At 44.4% G+C, this 25,756-nt stretch overlaps 1 protein-coding gene across 1 annotated transcript in view; it reads left to right on the forward strand.

Annotated features, from left to right (window-relative positions):
* The window catches only part of LOC143986882 (uncharacterized), a 137,636-nt gene that overhangs the window by 25,448 nt on the left and 86,432 nt on the right, over positions 1–25,756 (forward strand). Inside the window, exons 11-16 of the mRNA XM_077485288.1 lie at positions 1,394–2,469; positions 4,069–4,896; positions 6,972–7,187; positions 7,267–7,473; positions 7,598–7,739; positions 9,131–10,478. Of these exons, the coding sequence (XP_077341414.1) occupies positions 1,394–2,469; positions 4,069–4,896; positions 6,972–7,187; positions 7,267–7,473; positions 7,598–7,739; positions 9,131–10,478 (3,817 nt within the window). The remainder of the gene's footprint in view (positions 1–1,393; positions 2,470–4,068; positions 4,897–6,971; positions 7,188–7,266; positions 7,474–7,597; positions 7,740–9,130; positions 10,479–25,756) is intronic.

Below are 25,756 nucleotides of genomic sequence, written 5' to 3' on the forward strand. Positions count from 1 at the left end.
GCAGTTCTTCTGATATCCACAAGATGGAGATCTCACTTCTACCTAGACAGGAAGTCTCTATGGAAGACAGGAAGTGAGTTCAGGAACAGGTAGGAAGTTCCGGGTGAGGGGTCAGTCAGGAGGAAGTAGAGAGGAGACATTGCTGGAAGAGAGAAGACGTTACTGTAAGTGGCAGTAGAGGAGGTAATAAGAGCTTATGTTTTATTTATACCCAGTAACCCTCCCGTCATGTCTGTCCTCATCCTTCACAGTTACTGTGTTGTTTTTTATCCCTCAAAGATGATGATACACACATATATAGTGTGGAAACTTAGATTAAACCCTTTGGGGTCCGAACACTTTCCCACTTGTGGGGCCGGAACATTTTCCTAATTTTGGAGATGTGTCACCTTTCCCACCAATCACCTTCTCACCTCATCAGTCTATACTAATGGATTTTTGCTGCTGCCTCCATGGCAGCATACATGTGATAGAGCTCCGCCTCTACTCCACCTTCAGGTCTAGTGAAACCATAAATGAAAGGACATTGTCCCTCCCCCAACATTCTCCTTTTTTTTCCTCATACCTCTTGACTAGTGAAGAGTAGCAGTATGTCCATACCTCTGCAGTCGGCAGCGTCCGCCGGGTTCAGCCTCTCCTGTGCGCAGTCCCTGTTCTTGGGCCGCTATTAGCGCTGATAAGACTGGGAACCCCTTCTGAGGATCTTTTGGGGTCTTGCAGAGTTTCCTCACAGGAACGCAATCTGTTGATAAATTCAAGAACGAACGAATGTTGGTGGAGACAGCAGGAGGATCAGCTTTCTTTCCGGTTCCTTGGGTCAGGTTAGATTTTGTTCCCTTTAAATAAGAGTGGCAGGGTTTAATTGTTAGTGACAAGTATTTTTTTTCTTTAAGAAAAATAAATAGGAGAAAAATTAGTGAGGTGTTCAGACCAAAGTAAAGTTTGTCCCCTTTAAGACTTTTATTCCCAGTCTGCCCAACCCAGTAGTTGTTGCCAGTAAGGGCTAAATTAAAAAGATTTCAGGTTTTAATTTATTTAATTAATTAATGGAGTGTTCCCACCCTCTTGCCCTATAAAAGTTGATGCCTTTGTGAGTTCAGGGCTGGGCCTCATAACCAGTGTGTGCCCTGCAGCTCAAAAGCATTTCAACAAACAGGTATGTATCAACTTTAAATCTCACTGCCATTATGAATTTTGTTTAGGTATCTCTTTGGGGTTCTACTTTTTTTTTTCTTTATTTCCTCAGCTGATCCTCTTGCCCATAATTCACCATGAGCCATTCGTCTCATAGCCAAGATCCTCTTGTATCCAATAGGTATGTGGACCACCTGTATGTGAGTATTTAAAAAAAAAAAAGAGTGTGCCACTGATAAACAAACTTGGTTTGTGTCAGCCCTGTTCCTTCAAAACGGTCCAGAAAATCCTCAAGGCGCTATTGACAATGATGATAGTCCCGAGCGGAGGTCACGCTCTTCTCACCATAAATCTTCCAGAAAATCAGGATCTTATAGACATCGTCATTCACCTTCGCCTCCACCGCGGGCATCAAGGAAAAAATGCTGGGCCTGTGGCGAGGTTCCACTCCCTGATAAGCTTGTCTGCAGAGACAGTCTCAGGGATTACGCAGCTAACCGGGAATTAGAAGGCCAACAGGTGGTTGACCTACTTAAGCAAACCATGAGAGACACTATTTCTGAATTGACGGCCACGATTCCCGCTCATCCGGTTTCACAAGCTGCACAAGTATTGGATGTAGATCCCAACATACCAGGTCCATCAGCTGTTAGTACTCCTTTGCCTCCATCAGGGAAAATGGCTAAACAAACTACACCGGTAGATTCATCAGAGGAGTCCTCAGATGATACTGAACCATCTGGTTTCAATTTCTCCCTGGTTCAACCCTTTGTACAACCAGTGAGGAGCGCCATTACCTGCGAAGACCCGGAAGAACCTCCTCAAAAATCAAAAACCTATTTCCCATTCCTCAAGAGAAAGCAGATCTTCTTCCCATTAATGGGGGAGATCATAGAGGATGAGTGGAACAAAACTGACAAGAAGTTTTATCTAGCCCCTTTAACCAAACTGTATCCTCTGGCAGATTCAGATACTGAGTCCTTGAGCTCAATGCCAGTGGTTGATGCGGCTGTAGTGCGTCTGGCAAAAAATGTAACACTGCCAATGGAGGATTCAATGTCCTTCAAGGATCCCCTGGATAGACGTATTGACCTAGACCTCAAGAGGAGTTATTTAGTGGCAGGGGCGGCTTGCAGACCAGCGATTGCGCTGACATCCGTTTCCAATGCCATCAGGTCTTGGATGGAAAATGTTGAGACAGCCCTGCACCAAGACGTTCCCAAAAATGACATAATCAAAGCTCTGGAGGAGCTTAAGTTGGTGGCAGATTTTGTTGCAGAAGCTGCAATTGACACAATCCAGTGTTCAGCCAATTCAATGCTGCACTCTGTTATGGCAAAGCAGCCTTATGACTAAAGCCTTGGACAGCCGATCTAGCATCAAAGCAGAATTGGTGAAAGATTCCCTTTGATGGAAAATCCTTTTTTGGCGAGAAACTTGACAAAGCAATCTCCAGAGTAACAGGGGGAAAATCTGGCTTACTTCTTCAGGACAGGAAGGTCCGGGGAAGAACAAAGGCCTATTTATCACGATTCCGGCAATCAAATTCTAGAGACTTCAGGCAGTCTCGACCCTTTAGGGACAACAAGAAATCATGGAGAGGCACCCAGACTTCTTTTTTGGGAGCCAGAAAGAACAAGTCCCTCACCGCTCCCCAGGAGGGGACAAAGTCTTTTTGACATCAGAGGGGCGGAGACGCCTCCAGTGGGAGCCTGGTTAAAAAAACGTTTTCCCCATCTGGACCTCCAAGTGTCAAGACCCATGGGTCCTATCAACGATCTGGTACGGTCACTTCTGGACTTTCTCTCTGCAGCCTCCTCACACGTCCTTCAAAGAGACAGTTAACATCCTCTCCACAGAAAGCCCTAGCCTTAAACCAATTTTTGGAGTCCCTGCAGCGTCAAGGGTCAGTAATACCTGTCCCCCCATCGGAGCGATTTACAGGTGTTTATTCCACCCTTTTCCTGGTGCAGAAAAAGACAGGCGACTGGAGACCTGTAATAGATCTGAAAAAGCTAAATCAATATATCCATCTCGAAAGCTTCAAGATGGAATCGCTCCAAAAGATCATCCAAACTATACAACCAGGAGATTGGTTAATCTCGATAGACCTGCAGGATGCTTACCTCCACATCCCTATTCTACCATCCTTCCAAAAATATTTAAGGTTCCCAGTGGGTCATGTCCACCTGCAATTTCAAGCTCTGCCCTTCGGGCTGTGCACCTCCCCTCGGGTGTTCACAAAAGTGTTGATATCCGTCTTGGCCCCTCTGAGAGATAAAGGATTAAGGATTTATCACTACCTGCACGATATTCTCTTGCTGTCAAACAACCCAAGCCAGCTTATAGTCCACAGGGAAATTCTTCTTCAGTCATTGATGGAGTTTGGGTGACTAGTGAACCATCGGAAGAGCCAATGGGTTCCAACAAAGCAGATGGTTTACTTAGGAGCAATGTTCGATATGCTCCTAGGCACAATCTCTTTAACCCAGATGAAGATGGAGGGCATCATTCACAAGGTATCCAAGATCATACAGAGATCCCATCTATCAGCCTTGCAGTCTCTTAGCCTTATTGGCACAATGTCCTCGTGCATACCTCTAGTCCCATGGTCTCACTGGCATCTGAGACACTTCCAGATGGGATTCTTAATACAATGGAGATGGCAACATCTGTCTCAGACAATCCGTTTAACAACGCTAATGAGCAGGAGTCTACACTGGTGGACGAATCCAGAGAATCTCTCCTTGTTCCATCATTTTGGGTTCCCACTCATGGACCACAATTATGTCAGATGCGAGTGGCCAGTGGTGGGGTGCCCATTGCAGAGAATTCCGGATTCAGGGAAGATGACCCTTTCCCACCAGAGGGATAGTGTCCAACGTCCTAGAAATGAGAGCAGCATTTCTAGCCTTAACCTCTTTTGCATCTCAGGTTAAGGGACAGAGAGTACTTCTACATTTGAACAACAAGGCGGCGGTCTCGTACCTTCAGAAACAAGGGGGCACAGCAAGACTTCTCAGGGAGGTGGAACCTGTGATGCTCTGGGCAGAGAGGAAGCTGGTAGACCTCAGTGCAATGTATCTCCCAGGCAAGATGAACACTGAGGCAGATGTCTTATCAAGAAGTTTTGGGGACAACAAGTGGTCTCTCTGTGTTCAACCAAATCTCCTATCTATGGCAGACCCCACAGGTGGATCTTTTTCCTACGCAGGAGAATTGCAAAATCAGGAGATTTTTCTCTTTCCTTCCACATCCACAGGTGGAAGGGGTAGATGCGCTATCTTGTCCATGGACCTTCAAGACAGCTTACGCCTTTCCTCCTCGCCCACAAATTTTGAGGTTTCTCCTCAGACTTCTGAACGAACCAGTCCAAGTGCTAGCAGTGCTACCCTATTGGCCGAAGAGACTGTGGTTTCCACTAGCCATGCACCTCAGTGTGGGTCCTCCTATCAGACTTCCTCCCTTCCCACAGTTGTTGACCCAGGGCAGGCTGGCCCATCCAGACCTACAGAAGCTGGATCTTCGTGTATGGAAGTTGAAAGGAGGAGGTTTGAATCATTAAGCTGTTCCCAAGAGGTCATATCCACCCCGATGAAAGCTAGAAAGCATACAACCAACACAATCTATGGAAGAATTTGGGACAAGTTCTTATCGTATGCCACAGGGAAAGGATTTGATCCTATCTCGCCTTCCACTGCTGATGTGCTAAGTTTCCTGCAAACTGGTCTCGATTTGGGGCTCAGCCAGAGTTCTCTCAAGGTACAAGTGTCCGCAATTTCTGCAGCAACCAACACCAAGTGGGCAGAAGACCCTCTAGTGGTTACGTTCCTTAGGGGAGTATTGAAGATGCGTCCTCCATCCAGACATTCCTTCGCAAAGTGGGATCTTCCTTTAGTATCGGAAATTCTATCTAATCATCCGTTTGTGCTGGTTTCAATTTGGAATTTAACTTTAAAAACAACTTTTCTATTGGCCGTTACATCTGGCAGGAGGATTTCAGAGCTCCACTTCCTGGGCATCGGGGATGAACATATATAATTTTTTCCAGATAGGGTAGAACTTCGCCCTCTCAGAGGGTTTACGCCGAAGGTCACCTCAACGGATAACCTGTCAGAGCCATGGGCATTACCAGTTTTCATGGACTCAGAATCAAACTCCTGTCACAAGTTGGACATATCCAAAGTCCTCAGGGCCTACTTGGAAGCCACAGCAAGTTTCAGGAATTCTAAAAGATTACTCATCATCCCATGGGGCAAAAATAGAGGGAAGGAAGCTTCAACCAGAACCTTGGCATCCTGGGTTGTCAAGCTATATCAGAAGGCATACAGGGTGAAGAACTTGGAACCTCCAGCTCAGGTGAATGCTCACTCAACAAGTGCGATATCAGCTTCTTGGGCAGAGAGGGCTAACGTTTCTTTGGAAACAGTATGCAGGGCCGCCACTTGGTCTTCTCGACACACGTTCCTTAAACATTATCGTGTTGATCCTGGAGCTCTTACGACCGTAGAGTTCGGGAGAAGAGCACTTCTGTATCTGATTAAAAGATTTTTTCGTTAAAGCATTAAACCCACCCGTGTGAGCTAGTTATTTATCACATGTATGCTGCAATGGAGGCACCAGGAAAACGGAAAATTGTATCATACTTACCGTAATTTTCCTTTCATGGTGCCAATCCATAGCAGCATACACTCCTAACCCTCGGTATTCTATATTACGAAGAATGTTGGGGGAGGGACAATGTCCTTTCATTTATGCTATTCACTAGTCCTGAAGGCGGAGTAGAGGCGGAGCTCTATCGCATGTATGCTGCCATGGACTGGCACCAGAAAAGGAAAAGTATGGCAAGCATGATACAATTTTCCGTTATATGACTTTTATTAGTGGTGGGGGATGGGGGTTTATTTAGGGAGGATTGGAATATGTATTTCTTTATTTTATAAGATTCAAATAGGAAGAAAGTGGAATAAATATAATTTGTAGTAAATGTCCTGAAAACTAATGTCTCCACAATGATCCCAATCTCAGATATTCGTTCTAAAATGTGATCAGTAAAGTCTCCGGAGTACACGGAGATCACAGGAATATGATGTGTCTTGGCAAAGTCCAAAGACAAAGGTCATCTTTTATTTAAGTGATGTGTGTCGCACCCAGGAGAAATGACTCTGTGTGTACAGATACCTCATAGAGCGCCCTCCAATCCAAGTCAGAGAATCATATGACATCACACTGACCTCACAGTTCCTCCTCCCAATGTCCCTCTCACAAGCAAAAGCAAGATTGTTGGTCCCAGAATTCCTTGCAACAAGCTTGTAACCTACAGAGTGGGGGGCCCTGTCTGGGTAAATTATATCCCGGTGGAGTTTTGATAAAAATGGAGATCTGATTGGTGAGGTGAGGAGGATTCTGGGAATGTCACTTGATTTTACTATATGTGTTCAAATATATAGTTTTCCTCTTGCTGACAGGAGACGTGAGCAGTGCTGGGAAGGACATCATGATGGACCATAAGCCGCCCCTCACATCACCGGGTAAGAGGAGACTTTATTGTAAAGGAGAGAGCAGTACGGAGGCTCTACCTAGATCCCCCATTTTCTGATAAACGCATAGAAACAATGTATTCAGTCAGTGTGTGTGTGTCCTACAGATGGATCCAGTAATGGGAACCCACCAGAGAGATGTCCCCGTCCTCTGTATTCCCGGGATTCCACACATGAAGATCACACCATCCCCCACCATCATCAGGTAGATGAGGAACAATCACTGATAGTATCATTAGGATCTGTACGTTATCTGCATTGTTACAATTTATGTCATTTTTATTCTATATTCAGGGAGGAAACCTGAGAGATTCTAAAGTTGAAGTTAAAGAAGAGATAAAAAAGGAGGATGGAGTGATGGAGGAGTTGGAGTTTCTAAAAGAACACAAAGATCTGTACCAGGACACCATGGTGGAGTCATCCAGCTACAGAAACCCACCAGAGAGATGTCCCCGTCCTCTGTATTCCCGGGATTCCACACAGGAAGGTCACACCATCCCCCACCATCATCAGGTAGATGATTGACAATTATTGGTAGTTCTAATTTATACACAGCATGTTTGTTACAATGAATGTTTTATTATATATTCAGAGTGGAAACCTCGGGGGTGGTAATATTGTTGTTAAAGAAGAGTATAAAGAGGAGGATGAGGAGTATGGAGTGATGGAGGAGTTTTCAGAAGGACACAAAGATGTGATGGAGCCACCTAATACCAGGAACCCACCAGAGAGATGTTCCCGTCCTCTGTATTCCCGGGATTCCACACAGGAAGATCACACCATCCCCCACTGGTACAAGGTTGGTGGGACGGAGGTTATAAAAACATAGACTTCTAGAGGCAACGTGTGAATTTTTTAAGTGATGTCACAATATTAAAGCTTATATCTTACAGATGATATTCTCTCTCATTTTCTTGATTTAGAGTGGAGATCCAATCGATATAGAATTTGAGGTGAAATCAGAAGAAGAAGAGAGGTATGTGAGGGATGATCAGCAGTCTATGGAGGAGGATGGAATAACGGGGACATTTATAGAGGAGGACACTCATACAGAGATCAGCACAGGTGGGTCATTAACACTAAATACATTCCTCCACCCATACTGCTCACTGATTGGTCCAGAGTAGGGCGGGGACTGGGTGATATCAGCCTGTAATCCCCTGGTCACTTTCCTGAGCTGTGTTTCCCCGTCCTGTATTCCTGTATTTCTCTCCGATAATCTTCCTTCTCTGTGCTGCCGACACAATTTATGTATCTAGACTGGATTTATGGAGATTCTGAGGTTCAGCTGATAGCAAAATGTTCATTTTTACCATAGATGTTACTAGATCTTGGCACCTGGGGTATGTGATTTGGGTTTCTGCCTCATATCCGGGTCTAGTTAGATCTCTGACAGAACAATCCCCCCAGGATTACTTGTTCTGTTGTCTGCTGGCTGTGCCGGGTGGAGGGATATGTCTGTTTAGTCTCAGACCCAAGTCACTGAGTGCAGTCTCAGGAGATGGGAGGCAGCGGTGTGGGACCTCTGCAACTTGTCTCATGTAATCATTTCATCTTCCACTGATTACTGAATACCAATATTGCTGTATATCTGCTGTTTTTGTAATATAAAGGACTATTTTTTTTTTAACCCCATCATAACAGATGATTAAAAAAAAAATCATGTTGCTGCTACTAAATGTCCTATGTTGGCCATACACGTATCATTTTTTTTTTTTTTGCTTTTAACATTCAATCTTAAAATGAATGTAACTTCTGAGCAAAAATCACATAGACAATGTGAAAAAATTTTCGATGGAGAAAAGTTTTCTGTTCTCCTCCTTCGAATTTTCCCATCACTGCGGTCGATAATGAACGCTGATTTGACCCCACTAATGGTCAGCAAATTGGATGAATGTTTTTTTGAAAGAAAAATGAGTTTGTGTACGGCTAGCATAAGTGACATCAGGTGCAGGGAGCTTGTACCTACCTACCTGTCTATGACAAGGGAGTCTGTCATCCATCATATTATATTACACTCCTGTCTGATCTTCTGCAAAACAGCGTTTTACATCTTTTTTATATATTTAATAATGTTGATCTCTGATTCTGATATGTAGCAGATTCTCCCTCTAATAATACATCTATCTGTCTGTTATTCTACAAGTTGATTAAATATCCAACTATATAACTGGATATTTATATTTACCGCTGTATATAGATATTCAAAAATATTAACTAAATTATACACCAACCTTTTTTTGAAGTTTTCATCCAATTAATCGAAACAATAATCGGCCAACTAATCAATTTGAAAATAATCATTAGTTGCCGCCCTAGAGAGGACCCATTTACTAGTTACCTTGAGGGGGGAATTGTAAGATCCTCAGAGACAAAGCTGCCTGATGTGGGCGGAGTCCTGGTTTAGGGGAACCAATCAGCTCATGTCTAGTAATAATCTTTTATTTCTATTTTAGTAGATGGACTGGAGATGAGGAAAACCTCAGAGGATTGTCTCACTTTGTCTCCAGACTGTAAAGTAGAAGATGAGGACATCACACAGTATAGTCCAGGAGAAAACCCGACTACCTCAAATGTCCATCCGGCACCACACAGTGTAGATGGACCATCGTATTCCTCTTATCCTGAGGAACCTCAGACTGTGAGGGACGGGGCCGTCCTTCCAACAGAGAAGAGGTTTTCCTGTACTGAGTGCAGGAAGAGTTTCCATTCTAAATACAATCTTGGTGTGCATAAAAGATCTCACACAGGGGAGAAGCCGTATTCCTGCCCTGATTGCAGGAAATGTTTTTCAGTGAAGTCTCATCTTTACAGGCATCAGAGATCTCACACGGGGCAGAAGCCGTATTCCTGTCCTGAGTGCGGGAAATGTTTTTCACAGAAGTCCCATCTTTGCACACATCAGAAATCTCACATAAGGGAGAAGCCGTATTGCTGTTCTGAGTGCGGGAAATGTTTATCAGATAAGTCCAGTCTTTACAAACATCAAAGATCTCACGCAGAGAAGCCATATACCTGTCCTGAGTGCAGGAAATGTTTTTCAATGAAGTCCCGTCTTCACACACATCAGAGAACTCACACAGGGGAGAAGCCGTATTCCTGTTCTGAGTGCGGGAAATGTTTTTCAGACAAGTCCAGTCTTTACAAACATCTGAGATCTCACATGGGAGAGAAGCCATATTCTTGTCCTGAGTGTGGGAAATGTTTTTCACAGAGGTCCAGTCTTTACACACATCAGAGATCTCACACGGGGGAGAAGCCGTATACCTGTCCTGAGTGTGGGAAATGTTTTTCACGGAAGTCCAGTCTCTGCACACATCAGAGATCTCACACAGGGGAGAAGCCATATTCCTGTCCTGAGTGTGGCAAATGTTTTTCAGTGAAGACCAAACTTTCCACACATCAGAGATCTCACACAGGGGAGAAGCCGTATTCTTGTCCTGAGTGTGGGAAGTGTTTTTCACAGAAGGCCAGTCTTTCTACACATCAAAGAACTCACACGGGGGAGAAGCCGTATTCCTGTCCTGAGTGCAGGAAATATTTTTCAGACAAGTCCAGCCTTTACAGACATCAGAGATCTCACAGGGGGCAGAAGCTGCATTCCTGTCCTGAGTGTGGAAAATGTTTTTCACAGAAGTCCAATCTTTCCACACATCAGAGATCTCACACAGGGGAGAAGCCATATTCCTGTCCTGAGTGCGGGAAATGTTTTTTAAAGAAGTCCAGTTTTTCCAGACATCAGAGATCTCATACAGGGGAGAAGCCGTATTCCTGTCCTGAGTGCGGGAAATGTTTTTCACAGACGTCCCATCTTTACAAACATCAGAGATCTCACATGGGGGAGAAGTCCTGAGTGAGGGAATTGTTCATCACTGAAGTCCTGTCTTCCTGTACATCAGGGATCCCACAGAACCCTTGAGGTGTATTAGTGCCTTGAGTGTGGGAAATGTCTTCTAAACAAATGTTGCTGGACATCACAGCTCTCATGTGGGGAAGAAGCACACCCTGATATACACCTCAGATATACTCTATGGCTGATCTTCATCATGTGAAAATTGGTGTAAAACTCTGCGCCAAATAATTAAATTAATATACAATTATTAAAATTATTCTAGTACTGCTCCCCTGACAAAGAGTGAGAAACGACCAATTAGTAAATAAATAATATATAGGGGGCCCTATTAATTACAATATTACCGTGAATAAATAGTCCTGCAATTCTTAGGAATAACTCACTTATATCTGTCCAAACCAAAGACTAGCAGACATCCCGGGTATAATAAAGTTTGAAAAATGAAATCATAAATTATAATATAATTAATAATTATAAATAATTGTACCAAATAATAATATAACAATAATAAAAATTATTCAATAATGTAATCAAATCAAAAACACTGAAATTTGCTCAGTTGCAGAATTGTCACTGTCATTACTTTTCAGTATTTGATGACGGATCTCCCCACAAATTGCTATCACTCAATTCTGCGAGTGATTCCAATTTATTATCGCTGTTTTCTAGCTGGTCTAAAACCATTTTTGATGTAAAGGGACAGTTTTGGTTGCTATGGACAATTTCCAGTTTCCAGGCATAAAGAACACTTTTTATTACATAAAACTGCATGCAGGACACTGGCCAGACCACTAGGGACAACGGGGATGTGAAATATTTACATACAGCAATGTAATCTGTAAGATTACATTATACTGTTTGTTTCACTTTTTGAATTTGGCGCCGATCTCCGTCCCCGTGCGTCGCAACGCTCGCAGGGCACGGAGATCGGCGATGTGATGCATCGAGCGAGACACGGCTCGCTCGTACAGCGGGGAGACAACGCTGGATCCGAGGGAGAAGGTAAGTAAACCTCCTCCTGGATCCAGCGATGCAGTCCCGAGTCTGGCTCGGGGATACCACTTTTGGTATGAAAATTCCACCCCGAGCCAGACTCGGGAATACCGCCAGGGGGGTTAAGCGTAATGTGATTCACACACAAAAAAACGATGAATTATCTTTGACATAGAAGAATGACTCCAACACCTTCCGCGCCGCTAACCAAGGGAACCAGATATCCTTCGAAATAACGTGACCAAGCACTGCTTCCGTCGTAGGTTTTGTTGTTTAACGTCTTAAGGGAGGCGTGCCAGGTCACTATGCGTCACGTTATTTATACTCGAATATGTACGTTTTGAATTGACCTAATTATAATGCGCAGCCTCAGTACTTCTATCATCAATTGGGTATATCACTATGGTGACTCAAAGAGCGTTTTTTTCAAAAGCCCGTCCTCCCCGCGTATGACGTGGTGGCGTCACTGCGTGCCTTACCAGATGCGTTTTGTCATAGATGACGTTGTCAATGGGGAACTAGTTGCAATACAACTATACAAAGAACAAGTGCAATAATTGAACGTATTTAATAAAATGTTTTAATGGTTTTACACTATGGGAGGCTTCCCTTCTCTTTGAGTCACCATAGTGATATACCCAATTGATGATAGAAGTATGGTGTCAGGGAGTCCACAGTGACTGTTTAGAGGGTCTGTTCCAAGGTGATCTATAGTTCCTGGTCCAATCCTAAGGATGTGGAAAAATTATATTTAAATGCTCCCTATTGTTTGCCATCTGGTAAGCATATCTGCATCTCAGTGGTAGGGCATCCCTTTTTCACCTGTATATGTGTGAATCACCGTGGTGTTACAATAAGAGTTATCAGAGAGGATTGTGTTCTTGCAATAACCCCTTCTTTTGTGAATGAACTGTTGCTATGTGGAAGTCATCTCCTCCAAATTTTATTAACTGATGATAACTGACTTTATTAACTGATGATTGATATTGGAGATTATCGGTTATAAAAAACTTTTTTGACTATATGGAATCATTGTTCATAAGGGTTTAATCTTTAGTAATCTTTACTTTTTGGCGCAGCTAGTTTTCTTTTTATTTATTATTTTGCCTCTCTTTCAATATTTAGCCACCTAATTTTTTATGTCAGTTGTTTGAACCTCTCATGTTAACACCCTCACCTTTTCCAACCTTAATTAATTTTCCCCAATCGTCTTTCAGGACAGCCACCTTAGAGAGACACCGGCTCCTCCCCTCTGAGGAAACACCGCCTTCAATTTCATAATTTAAGCCTCCTCCTCCCTTCGTTCCTCAGTTATGGTGTTTCCTCCGGCGGGGAGACATCGCCAAGGAACCTTAAGGCTAAATTCGGTTGGTGAAACTGAAGCCATCCGAGCGGAGCCCTGGCCCCGTTCGGCTATCCGACCGTTCATCGGTCGGTCCAGGACAGTCCTATCAGCGGGGAGCTGAAGTGTTCGTACTGTCCATATACCCTAAACTCCGCTTGGGGAAAGCGGGAAGTTTATGGGGTCGTCCGTTCGTTCACCCGCGGGGGTTTCAACGGAACAAACAGTCCAGTCGGCTGGGGAAGCTGAATACTCGACTGACCTTTACACGCACTCCAATCTTCGCTTGGGGAAAGCAGGAAGTCTTTGGAGAGGTTCATCCTTGCGTTTCGCCCAGTGGGGTGCTGAACGAAGGCGTCCAGGGCCCCCCTGTGTACGCAGCCGGCTGGGAGCTGGAAGCCGGACCGGTAGGCGGGCGACGTCAGTTCCGGTGGGGGCGGACCCCTTCGTTCGATCCGCGTCTTCCGGTTCCGGACGCGGCACGTGAAAGGGAACCTAGCGTTCGGCTGGTGCAGCCTCTCTTTTCACAGTTGCACAGGTAGCTGTTAGAGGCGCATTCGTACCACGCTTCCTCAACGGGAGAATGTCCGAGGCAGAGGCTTCAAAAACTCCTGGAGATAATAGCACCAGCCACTCGAAGGTAAGAGGAAACCTGGGGAGGTGTTCCCTTACTTGTATCCAGTAGCTCCACTGGTGTTCCTCCTTGGTGGTCGGGGGGAAGGGTAGTGTGTCTGGGATCCTGGTGATGGTTGATCCTAGGGGGGGCACTCCCGGTGGTCCTCTATGTAGCGCTGGTGTTGCTGTTTTTTAGGCTCATGCTGCCCCTTCCTGTGTTTTGTGTCTTTCAGAAAGCCACGAGCAAGTCCCCCCATGGTTCTAAGAAGAAGTGCCCTTCATGTAGAACGTCTATGGGAGACTCTTGGTCTAAAGCTATTTGCAAACAATGTATTGAGGATTTACTTAAGGAACAGGCAGTAGAGCAGGGTGCAGATCTGGTAGCTTCTATGAAGGAACTCTCTGGTACCTTTCAGTCCTTCCAAAACTTTTTTTCCAGTTTTCAGTGGCCCCAGCCTCCGAGCACTCCTACACCAGCGCAGCAGAGTGTACCATCCAGCCCTGTGGATGTTCCTCCTGCAAGGGGAGAGAATTCAGAGGGTCCCAGGGAGGAAGCTGAGGAGGAAATTGACAGTGTCGTTTCAGACTCCCAGGGGGAGTCTGACGCAGAGATGTTGGATGGGGAATCCAGCAGAATCTCGCGGTATAAGCTTTCCCTGGAGGATGTGGATGAGCTCTTGGGAGCGATTCATACCACTTTAGGCATTCAAGAAGAAACTAAGACATTGTCACTCCATGATCGGATGTACAAGGGCATGGGGGAACAAAAGAAGCGGGTGTTCCCAGTGCATAACGTCTTGATCGATACCATCAAGAAGGAATGGCGGGATCCCGAAAGGAAACCTTTCTTTTCTGGGGCATTAAGACGTAGGTTTCCTTTTTCGGAGGAAGAGACTCTCGTCTGGAATAAATCTCCCAGACTAGACGCTGCTTTTTCCCAGGTGTCCAGACACACTGATCTATCCTTTGAGGATATGGGGGTACTGTCTAACCCTATGGATCGAAGGATGGATTACCTTCTTAAGAAGGCCTGGGATTCGTCACAGGGAAATCTTAAGCCAGCCATGGCAACCACGGTGGTGGCCCGCAACATGGAGTATTGGCTCACCCAGATTAGCGCACACATTGAAGCAGGGACAGCAAAGGAGACTATTCTATCCTCCTTTCCCATGCTTCTTAAAGGGATAGCCTACATAGCGGACGCTTCGGCGGAATCCGTGAGGGTGTCGGCAAGGTCCTTGGCCCTGACCAACTCTGCCAGGAGAGCCTTATGGTTGAAGACCTGGCCTGGAGACAATGCATCCAAACTTAAACTTTGTGGAATCCCCTTTACAGGAGATCTACTGTTTGGACCAGGTCTTGAAACAGTGCTAGATCGCACAGCAGACAAAAGAAAGGCCTTTCCTGTTAAAAGGAAATTTGGGGAACAAGCCAAAAGAAAGACTCGTCCCCAGAAAAGGGTTGTACCACCCCGTACGGTTCAGCAGAAGAAAAGTTGGGGACTCAAAAGCAAGGGCCCCGGGGGAGCAATTTTTCGCCCTCCTGAACAGCCCAAAAAATCTCAGTGACAGGGTCACGGTGGGAGGAAGATTGGGGGCCTTCCTCCCACAGTGGGAAATGATTTCCTCCAATCAGTTTGTCTTGGGGATCGTCAGAGGAGGTTACCATTTGGAGTTTTCGGAACTCCCTCCTCTGAGGTTCCTTGTCACCGAGCTGCCAAAATGCACAGAAAAATCATCTGCCCTTCTTTCCTCTCTTCAGGAGTTGGAAGAACAGGAGGTGGTAGTACGGGTTCCAGTAGGAGAGACAAGCAGAGGCTTCTACTCTCACGTCTTCGTGATTCGCAAGCCTTCGGGAAAGTTCAGGCTCATCCTGAACCTGAAGCCCCTGAATGTCTCAGTTACCTACAGAAGGTTTCGGATGGATTCGGTTTACTCAGTAAAAGCACTCCTACCTCCGAACTGCTTCATGGCATCAATAGATCTGAAAGATGCATACCTGCATATTCCAATCGCAGAGTCCCACCAGCGTTTTCTCAGACTGGCAGTGAGAACTCCAATGGAAGTACTACACCTTCAGTTCAGAGCGCTTCCTTTCGGACTATCCTCTTCCCCCCGAATCTTCACCAAAGTGATTGCAGAAGTTCTGGCATTTCTGCGTCTCAGGGGAATCTCGGTGATCGCATATCTCGACGATCTCCTTCTGTTTGCCCCTTCCCCAGCACAATTAATTCAGGATTTACAGGTCACAAGAAACCTGTTAGTAAGCCTGGGTTGGCTCCTGAACCTGGAGAAATCCAACTTAATCCCTTCCCAGAGGGTCACTTTCCTAGGGTACGAGTTGGACTCAACAGTACAAAGGGTCTTTCTTCCTTTGGAAAAAATTCAAAAGATAGACAGGGCTCTGTTGTTTCTTCAGGGCAACCACCAGATCTCCATAAGGAAGATCATGTCAGCGCTAGGGTTGCTGACATCCGCTCTTCCAGCGGTTCAGTGGGCAGGGTTACATTACCGCCCTCTACAATTATTTGTGCTGAAGGTTTGGGATCACAGCCAGGAATCTTTGGATTCTCTGGTTTCGATTCCAGATCAGGTAAAGAGGTCCCTCTGGTGGTGGAGGAAGGGAGCGAATTTGTCCCAAGGTCTAGAGTGGGTCATGCCAACCTCCAGGGTGGTCACGACCGATGCAAGCAGCTCAGGTTGGGGGGCACACCTAGACTCCCAATTAATACAGGGTATTTGGGAAAAGAGGGACTCGAGGAGATCCTCGAATTGGAGGGAGCTGAGGGCAGTAGATCTAGCTCTCAGAACCTTTCAGAAGGAGCTCCGGGGGAATCACGTAAGGGTAAGGTCGGACAACTCCTCGGTGGTAGCTTACATCAACAGACAGGGGGGCACCAGGAGCAAGTCCTTATGGGCCCTAGCGGAAGCCATCCTCAGATGGGCCGAAGCAAATATCCTGTCCCTTTCAGCAATCCACTTGAAGGGAGAACAAAATCAGGTGGCAGATTTTCTCAGCAGGAGAACTCTGAGAGAAGGCAATTGGGTTCTCAAGCAGGAAATATTCGAAATGATCACCCGGAGATGGGGGATTCCTGCAATAGATCTCTTTGCCGCAAGGGAAAACGCGAAGGTAGCAACGTTCTTCTCCATAAACAGGGGGGACGGGGCATTGGCGGTGGACGCACTAGCACAGAGTTGGGGTTTCTCCAGGTGCTATGCTTTCCCCCCTCCAGTGCTCATTCCAGCAGTATTAAGGAAATTTCAAGTGGAGAATACTACCCTCATTCTAATTGCACCTCACTGGCCCAGGAGGCCGTGGTTCTCGATCTTGAAGGGCCTGTCTGTAGAACCCCCCTGGATTCTCCCAGTGCAGGAGGATCTCCTGTCTCAAGGTCCGGTGTTCTGCCCTCAGGTAGGACGATGGAACCTGGCAGCGTGGCTTCTGAGGAAGAATTGCTAAAAGCCAAGGGCTTCTCAGACCGGTTGGTAGCCACTCTTCTAAACTGTAGGAAAAAGGAAACCCAGTCCATTTACTTAAAGGTATGGAAACGGTTTAACAGCTGGTGTTCAGAGGGTTCCTTCAACGTGCATAGCCCTATAGCCGTTCTAGAGTTCCTACAGGCAGGGGCGGATAAGGGGTTAGCGCTTGGAACACTAAAAGCTCAGGTTTCCGCTTTGAGCGTGTTTTTAGAGAAACATCTAGCGTCAGATCCTTGGGTCGTAAGGTTCTTCAGGGCCCTAGGTAGGCAAAGACCAGCTTCAAGCTCCCCCTTCCCGGTTTGGGATCTTTCTTTAGTTTTACAGGTTCTCACAGGGGAACCTTTTGAGCCGTTAGAATCTTGCTCATTAAAGCTGATCACTCTCAAAACGGTGTTTTTGGTGGCGATCACTACAGCAAGAAGAGTAAGTGAACTCGAAGCCCTTTCTGTCAGGGCTCCCTTTTTTCAGGTTTTTCCGGATCGTCTGGTTTTGAAGATAGATCCGGCCTTTTTGCCTAAGGTAGCCTCTAGTTTCCACAGGATGCAGGAGATTGTGCTACCTACATTTTGTTCAAATCCAGTTAGAGAACAGGAACACATGTTTCACAGACTAGATGTTAGAAGATGTGTTCTTTATTATTTAGACTGCACAAGTCAGTTCAGAAAGACAGATTCACTTTTTGTTTTATTTTCAGGGGCCAGGAAGGGTTCCAAAGCCTCTAGACGTACCATAGCTAGATGGTTAAGGTTAGCCATTGGGCAGGCATACGTGGCAGGGGGATTAGATCCTCCAGCTGGTATTAGAGCACACTCAACCAGGGCCGTGGCAACTTCTCAGGCAGAGTGGGCTGGTGCGTCTCCGGAACAGATCTGTAGAGCTGCAACGTGGTCCAGTTTTTCTACGTTTGTGAGACACTATAGACTGGATCTTCTGTCAGCCAAAGACCAAGCCTTTGGTCGTAAGGTGCTACAGGCAGTAGTCCCACCCTAAGGTAATATACTCGCTTATCCTCTCTAAGGTGGCTGTCCTGAAAGACGATTGGGGAAAAATGGAATTACGTACCGGTAATGTCCTTTTCCTGGAGTCTTTCAGGACAGCACCGGTTCCCACCCAAATTGTTGCAGATCATCGGGAACTCATTACATGAGATCGTCAGGTAAGACTTAAAAAGTTTATTTGTTTGACGTGTTCTTGTGTCTCCCCAGTTTGGCCGGAGGTACTCTGGAAGAACTGAGGAACGAAGGGAGGAGGAGGCTTAAATTATGAAATTGAAGGCGGTGTTTCCTCAGAGGGGAGGAGCCGGTGTCTCTCTAAGGTGGCTGTCCTGAAAGACTCCTGGAAAAGGACATTACCGGTACGTAATTCCATTTTTTAATCATCATTCAAAAAACAGTTTAGATCTAATTCAATATTCATGCCATACGGTTGCATTGTTCTCAATTTATACAGCCACCTGGTTTCATTTTTGGATATTTCTCTTTTCATATGTTTTGAAATCCTATCTATTCCATAAAAGGTACAAAGTGAGGGGTCACTATTATGGTACATTTTGAAATGTCTAGACACACTATGATTTGGAAACCCTTTTTTTTATATTGTTCAAATGCTCATTTATTCTGACTCCCAGTTGTCTCATAGTGCGACCCATGTATTGGAGTGAACATGGACACTCCAACACCAAGGTCTCATGGTCCGAATTACATGTTATAAGGGGCTTAATTTTAAATTTTTCTCCAGTTACCAAGGATTGAAATTCTGCAATTTTCTTTGGGTCCTCCCGGTTTCCTGGTTATTTTACATGGTCTACACTTAGTGCAGAAATGAAATCCTGATCCATCTAGAAAGGTTATTTTTTTTCCCTTTCAATAGTTTTTATTGAGTTTTGAGTTTTGACAAATACATCATGTATCATCTACAGCAATCATATAGCAATCACATGAAATAAAAGAAGATAGAATCTAAACAGGATTCAGTAACCAATTTAGAACAAAGTATAACAGTATCTCGCACGCCCATTCTTGAGAGACTAGAGTAGAGCGTGGGAGACTTGGAGTGCGAAGGTGCATCTCCTCTAGATAAACAGCCCCTAAGTAAGAAATATGTTTAGGGATCTAGAACCATAGTAAATCAGTAATAAACAACCTAAATCGTATCATGACTGTACTTGGGCCCTCGGGACCTTAAAAAAAAACATAAAAATTGTTTGAAGAGGTGGAGCCAATCCCTGTCTTAAACTATGTGTACTTGACATGAACGGAAAAGGCCTTAAAAAGGGAAAAAAAATTTCCATCAAGATTTCCCCAGGGCAAGTGGCGACTAGATAAGTGGAGTAGACCACCATCATATAGCTAGAGGCAGGTTTGCTCTCCTTAGTCTTGGTGTCTGTCGCTATAAGGCTTCGATATTGTCGAAGCTCAACCTTTCAGCAACGATATAAAAGAAGGCCGGAGTGGGAGGTTAGAAAGTATTGCTTTAAACCCGGAGGTGTCCCCCACGGGAGCCCCCGAGATCACCACTCCACCCCTATGGGCTCACACTGTGGAGTGGGATAGCTCGGGGGGGCTCCCGCTGGTGAGGCCCCCACCTGCGTCCCTCCACTCCCCCCGGGAGCACTCAGAAGTTGTGCCCCCTGGAGGGAAACAGATGGACATACTCTGGAGCTCCCAGGCCTTCTCCGGAAAACTTTTTCAGTACTATTAAATTCCAGTCAGTTCAACAAAGATTAACAGAAGGCGAAAACTCTAGGGTGAAGAGAACATCAGACCAGTATCTTATTGTTAGAAATCCTGCGTAAGGAAGGTAAAGAGAGAAAGGAGAAAGTGGGAATAGAATAGGAGAGGGAAAGGTGTGGGGAGCTGGGGTTATACAGGGATCAGGGTCGTGATTCCATCCACTTAGATCTTATGACTGTAAGTGCCCTGGATAAAGTGGAACTTTGATAAGGTTAATTTTTTTCTCTGGAGGATCAGGTACCTTCCGAGCTATTCTATATTTCAGTCCCGAAGGCCTTCTATAGCCCTTTTCAACAAACCCGTCAGTGAGTATTTCAGCCGAATAAGGATGTGGATACATTTTATCTGTTTATAGACTTTGAAAAATACATAAGAAAGTTAAATATCAAAAAACATTTTGCTAATGCTACGGTTAATTCTACACCACCTACCTACCGAGGATACTAGATTTGTACATAGTGGTTTGAAAAATCGGTCTGTTTTTAATCCCCAAAAGGGAGCAAACCACTATGTAGAAGTTTTTAGAAATATGGTACAGGACGAGGTTAGCGAACTAAAAATTAAAAAATGCACCTCCAGTAAAAACAATTGGGAAGGAATAAAATCAAGTGAGGAAAATAAACAAATAGTTGTCGGACCGGCAGACAAAGGAGGAGGGTTGGTGGTTGTTACTAAAGAATACTACTATGAAGAAATACAGAGACTACTCAGTGATCAAGATACTTATAAGAAACTAAAAGGGGATCCTACAGGAGAATTAGAAATAGAACTGTCCAGTTAGATAGCAGAAGGATTGCATAAGAAAATTCTTAACCAGAAGGAAGCAGATTATTTGATGATAAATGCCCCAAAAATTCCAGTACTTCACATAGTGCCTAAAGTGCATAAAAACAAAGAGAAACCGCCTGGCCAACCTATAATTAGTGGGATAGACTCCCTTTTTTCCCCGAGTTGGAGAATATCTTGACGGGTTCTTCAAACCATTGGTGTCTCACTGGAAACTTTTCCATCACAGCTCGTCCCATAAATGCCAGCAGCCCCAGTGCTGGGGTAAAGGCACTTTTAGAAGTAAGGAGCCATTTAGCTAAACAATTTTTATAACTTTAAAAAAAAAAACTGTGTTACGCTATGGAGGCTTTATATCTGTTTTTCATATCCCATATTTGTCTGTGAGGAGGAAGGTTTTAATCATCTTCAAGTCGTCATATGTGAGCAGGCACAATCCTGCAGAGGCGATTATTTTCAGTAAATTAGTCAATAACATCTGGTATTACAGTCACTTTTGGGTGTCGATTACCTAGGCTGTGGTGAAGGATCACGTGGAAGGTGTTGGAGTCATTCTTCTATTTCAAAGATCTATCATCATTTTTTGTGTGTGAATCACTTTACGCTTAAAGGACTTATACATATATACATACTTATAATATCTGGTGTAACTGGGGTGTTATTGCATGGTATTTTGGGGTTTTAAAAATATGAATATCCAATGGAGTTAATCATGGATCATTGTATTATGTTGTATTTTGGTGATTAGTGGTAAAAATTATTATTGATCATTAGGGATAGTGAATTTAATCACAGTAATTTTGTAAGTAATAGCGCCCCCTATATATTATTTATTTACTGATCTTCATAATGTAAGAAAAAGTTCCAGGGGTATGGAAGTTTTTTGAAAAAACGACTTGTCCAAGGGACTAAATCAGGGTCCCAATCTCTGTGTCCCTTATGACAATCTCCTTGTCCCTTGTCTCCTTGTTTAGAGTTACGGAGGAGGTCTGGTGTAGACTTATAGCTCTCATTCCGGTGTTAAGGGGGGGTTAGATCGCGCTATGGGCCAATCAATATAAAAAATGAAAAAAGGGTTGAGAAAAAGTGTGAAAGAAATTTGGGTAAGAGCAGCCTCTATTTATTTCCACTCAAACAGGTGGAAAAATAAAGATGGGGAGGGGGGGGGGGGGGGAATAGACCTGGCGCTATACCATATACCACTTATACGTGAGAACTCTATTCTGTATAAATTCCGGTGTGCCCGGTGAAATGTAACATGTGTAGCTCAATCAATTTCAGGCGTAGGCGCCCAAATGTGTGTGTTTATGTTTGTACATGCATATATTTGGGGGTGGGGCCTCAGATTTTATTTCGGGGGGTTATGTGCCTGGGTTTAAATTACATTTTGTTCAATAACATTTTTAATTTTTTTTTTGTTTTCATCACATTAAGCTTTTTCAACCTTTCACTTTTTCAACCAGTGTGCCTTGATGTTTCTTTAAAGTGGGATTCCACCCTAAAGTGGAACCTCCGCTGATCGGATCCCTCCCCCCCTCCGGTGTCACAATTGACACCTTTCAGGGGGGAGGGGGGTGGAGATACATGTCAAAGACAGGTATTTACACCCACTTCCGGGCATAGACTCCCGTGGGAGTCTACGCCATTTCCTTCCCTGCCACGCTGTCTGCTGGGACACACACGGGTCCCAGTGACAGCGCGGAGATTTCCTATTGCGCGGCGCAACTCGCGCATGCGCAGTAGGGAACCGGGAAGTGAAGCCGATTCGCTTCACTTCCTGATTCCCTCACCTAGAATGATGGCGGCAGCAGCCGAGAGCCGAGTGATCGATCGGCCTCGGCTGCCGGCATCGCTGGAACCCGGGACAGGTGAGTGTCCATTTATTAAAAGTCAGCAGCTGTAGTATTTATAGCTGCTGGCTTTTAATATATTTTTTTGGGTGGAATCCCTCTTTAAGGGCGCCTTGGCGAAATACCTAAAAATTACCCCAAAATTGTATACAAGCCGGAGGGTGGATGAAGCCTTTTAGTTACACAAAGTCTCAGGTTTTCATTGTACACCATTACAACCTTCTAACTGCCGACCTCCTAATGACTAATGATATCATGAGCTGATAAGGTGGATGTCAGTTGCCTGAATATTATCCTTGTGTGACCCTCCCCGCCTCTCCCCATCAGCTTTGGAGTCTCATTAGCTGAGTGTGGAGAAAAACTGAGGGAGAAGAGAAACAATGGAATACTAGTCAGTACCAGTTTGCAAAAGTGTATTTGCTTTGGAAGAATAAATCACTTACAATGTTGGGTGTCCTATGTGTGTTGATGTTGTTGCATTATGTAAAACTATTAGAATAGTTTTTACATTTTAGATTGGGGCACCTCAAGACTCCATAAGTTTGGAGGGTGCCTCAAGACTGTCCATAATTTTGGATGGCGCCTTGACTGAAAAAAAGGTTGAGAAACATTGACATAGAGGATAAAAAGTCCCCTCTTTGATGATTTTTTTGGTGACAGGTTCTCTTTAATGAGACATCCAGGGTCTAAAAGGCCCCCCCCCAATGTCTCCCCTGTGCTCCACTGAATGTAATGCAGATTATGCTTATATTCTTTCCCGGCCTTGATGGCCGAGGAAACTGTCAACAGGGACCCGGAAGTGATGTCATGCACGTCGCTTCCGATATTTCGTCACATATGGCGACCCATCACATTTGGCTACCGCCGCCATATGCGTTCCAACACTTATAAAACTTTTGTCACTTTTAACACTTTTTAAAAATTGTTTAAAAAAATAAAAAGTGTTAAAAAGTGTTTTTGTCACTTTTAAAACGTAAAGTTTTAAAAGTCTTGGAACACATATGGAGGCGTCGTGCATGTGCACTCCAGCGGGTAGCCAAATGCGATGGGTCACCATATGTGATGAAACACCGGGTCAGGAACAGAAAGGGGAGGAGAGCGGATGTGTGTTCTCTCTCCTCCCTCCCCTCTACCCATCATCACCCGCTATGCTGGTCCCGGGTCCACAGATGGGCAAGAGGAGCCCGGGATACATAGCAGGTGTGTGTGTTGGTGGATGGGGGCACTTTACCGGGGGTGTGGAAACATTCACTCAGCCACCCGAATGCTTCCATCCAACATGTAAATCTGCTCCTTGCTCGCCCACAGCAGGGCTAAATGTTTTTAAAAAAACGACCTGTCCAGCCCTCAAAACTGCATGTCCCGGGTATCAGGCGATATGAATTGTTCATCACTGAGTTCATAAGGATTATAGAAATCCACCCAAATAGACCTAGAGGTTGCCAACATCCCGGTGATGGAGATGTATGCACCACTTTTTCAATACAAATACATTTCTATTTTTCGTATATATTTTGATATTTGTTAGTTAGTCCCATAGTACTTTCATTTTCATTATGAGTTCATAAGGAGATCAGAGATCACCAAAGACATGGATGAAGTGTTGTACCGTGTTGGCCATTGATAGAAGTAGAAAAATAAAAATGGAGTCATTACCTTTCATTGGCTGAGTACATTTTGTGGTGTAAGATTTCACAGACACTTAGAGGCTTCTTTTATTTTCAATTAGTTGAATGTATGTGAGCAGCATTCACCCAGCTGTGATGAATATTGGATGTATTTTATTTCATACACTGATTTCCTTGGCTCCATCTAGTGGCCATAATGCGTTATTGTGTTATTTTTACTAATGGAGGTATGTCAGGAAAAATAAAATTTTATGACCACTAGATGGAGCTGATCATCATAGGAAATCACTGTATTACATTATGGCCAGAACATGTAATGGCTGGATGAATGATTGTCACATTCGTCCCATGAATTTTCTATAAGTTGACCACTTAGTCCTAGGGTTGCCACCTGTCCAGGATTCACCCTGACAGTCCAGGTTTTGAATCATGTGTCCGGGTTTCAGTCCACCTGAAACCCATGCACATTTTTCAGACCAGGCTGTGGCTCCCTAAGTAACCAAGATAGTCATACACAAATCTGTTGCCGCTGTGGGCGGCTGTTTGGGTGGCAGGTTCGGCGTCACAGAAGGGTGGGGTGATGATGTCAGCAAGAGCAATTTGGCCACACCCACTGGCGCGCTCTGCGCGCCACATTACTACTCTCCTTGGGGCACCCAAATGTATCCCAGGTATTTTATAATCCTGTAGTGTTTACTGAAAAAATAAATAAAACATTGCCCTGTGCCGCAAAAGTGTTCGGGTTTGGCTTGAAGAAAAGATGGCAACCCTACTTAGTCCCCTGCATCAGACATGTCTTCATACTAATACCTGATATCGTACTCATACTCTATTAGATTGTAAGCTCTTCTGAGCAGGGCCCTCTTAATCCTCTTGTATTTTATTGTATTATAACTGTATTGTCTCCCTTTTATATTGTAAAGCACTGGGTAAACTGTTGGCGCTATATAAATCCTGTATAATAATAATAATACACTTAAAGTGGATGTAAACCCTCCCTAGTGACTTTTAACTATAGGTAAGCCTAGAATAAGGCTTACCTATAGGTAGCGGAAATATCTCCTAAACGTGCACCGTTTCGGAGAGATCTCACTTTTAGTGTGCCGATGATGTAATCAGAGCATGCGCTGTGAAGAAACGAACCTCCGTGCCGTTTCTTCCCCCAGCGTGTGCTGTGACTGATAGCGGTTCTGGCCAGTCACAGAGCCGAAGTCCGCGGCCCCGGAAGGAAGAGGGGCTAAGATGGATGCAGCCTGCACAGGGGACAGCAATGGATTTGTTTGCAGGTAAGTGTCACATAATGGGCTAGTATGCATCATTATGCTTTTAATTTGCAGGGCTTGTCTAATTTGCAGGGAGCAAAAGAGGAAGTAAAACCCATCAGGGTTTACATCTTTAAAATTGCAGGCAAGTATGGCATGTTTGCTTTTTTTTTCTTTTTTTTAAAAAACCTTTAGTGTTCCTTTTAACCTCCCTGGCGGTATGATTATTTCAGATTTTTTGGTGCTGAAAGCGGTACCATTATTTTGCATGGAAATTTGGCGTTTTATATTGTAGTCCTGTAATTCTTAGGAATAACTCACTTAAATCTGTCCAAACCAGAGTCTAGTAGACATCCCGGGTATGATAAAATTTGAAAAACAAAATCATAAATGAATACAATACATATAATATAATAAATAACTATAAATAATTATATCAAATAATAATAATAAAAATTATTCAATAATGTAATCAAATCAAAAACACTGAAATTTGCTCAGTTGCAGAATTGTCGCTGTCATTACTTTTCAGTGTTTGA

This window comes from Lithobates pipiens, unplaced genomic scaffold (assembly GCF_037356315.1).
Source record: "Lithobates pipiens isolate NorthernLeopardFrog02 unplaced genomic scaffold, aLitPip1_a1.2 Scaffold_18, whole genome shotgun sequence".
NCBI classification, from domain to species: domain Eukaryota; kingdom Metazoa; phylum Chordata; class Amphibia; order Anura; family Ranidae; genus Lithobates; species Lithobates pipiens.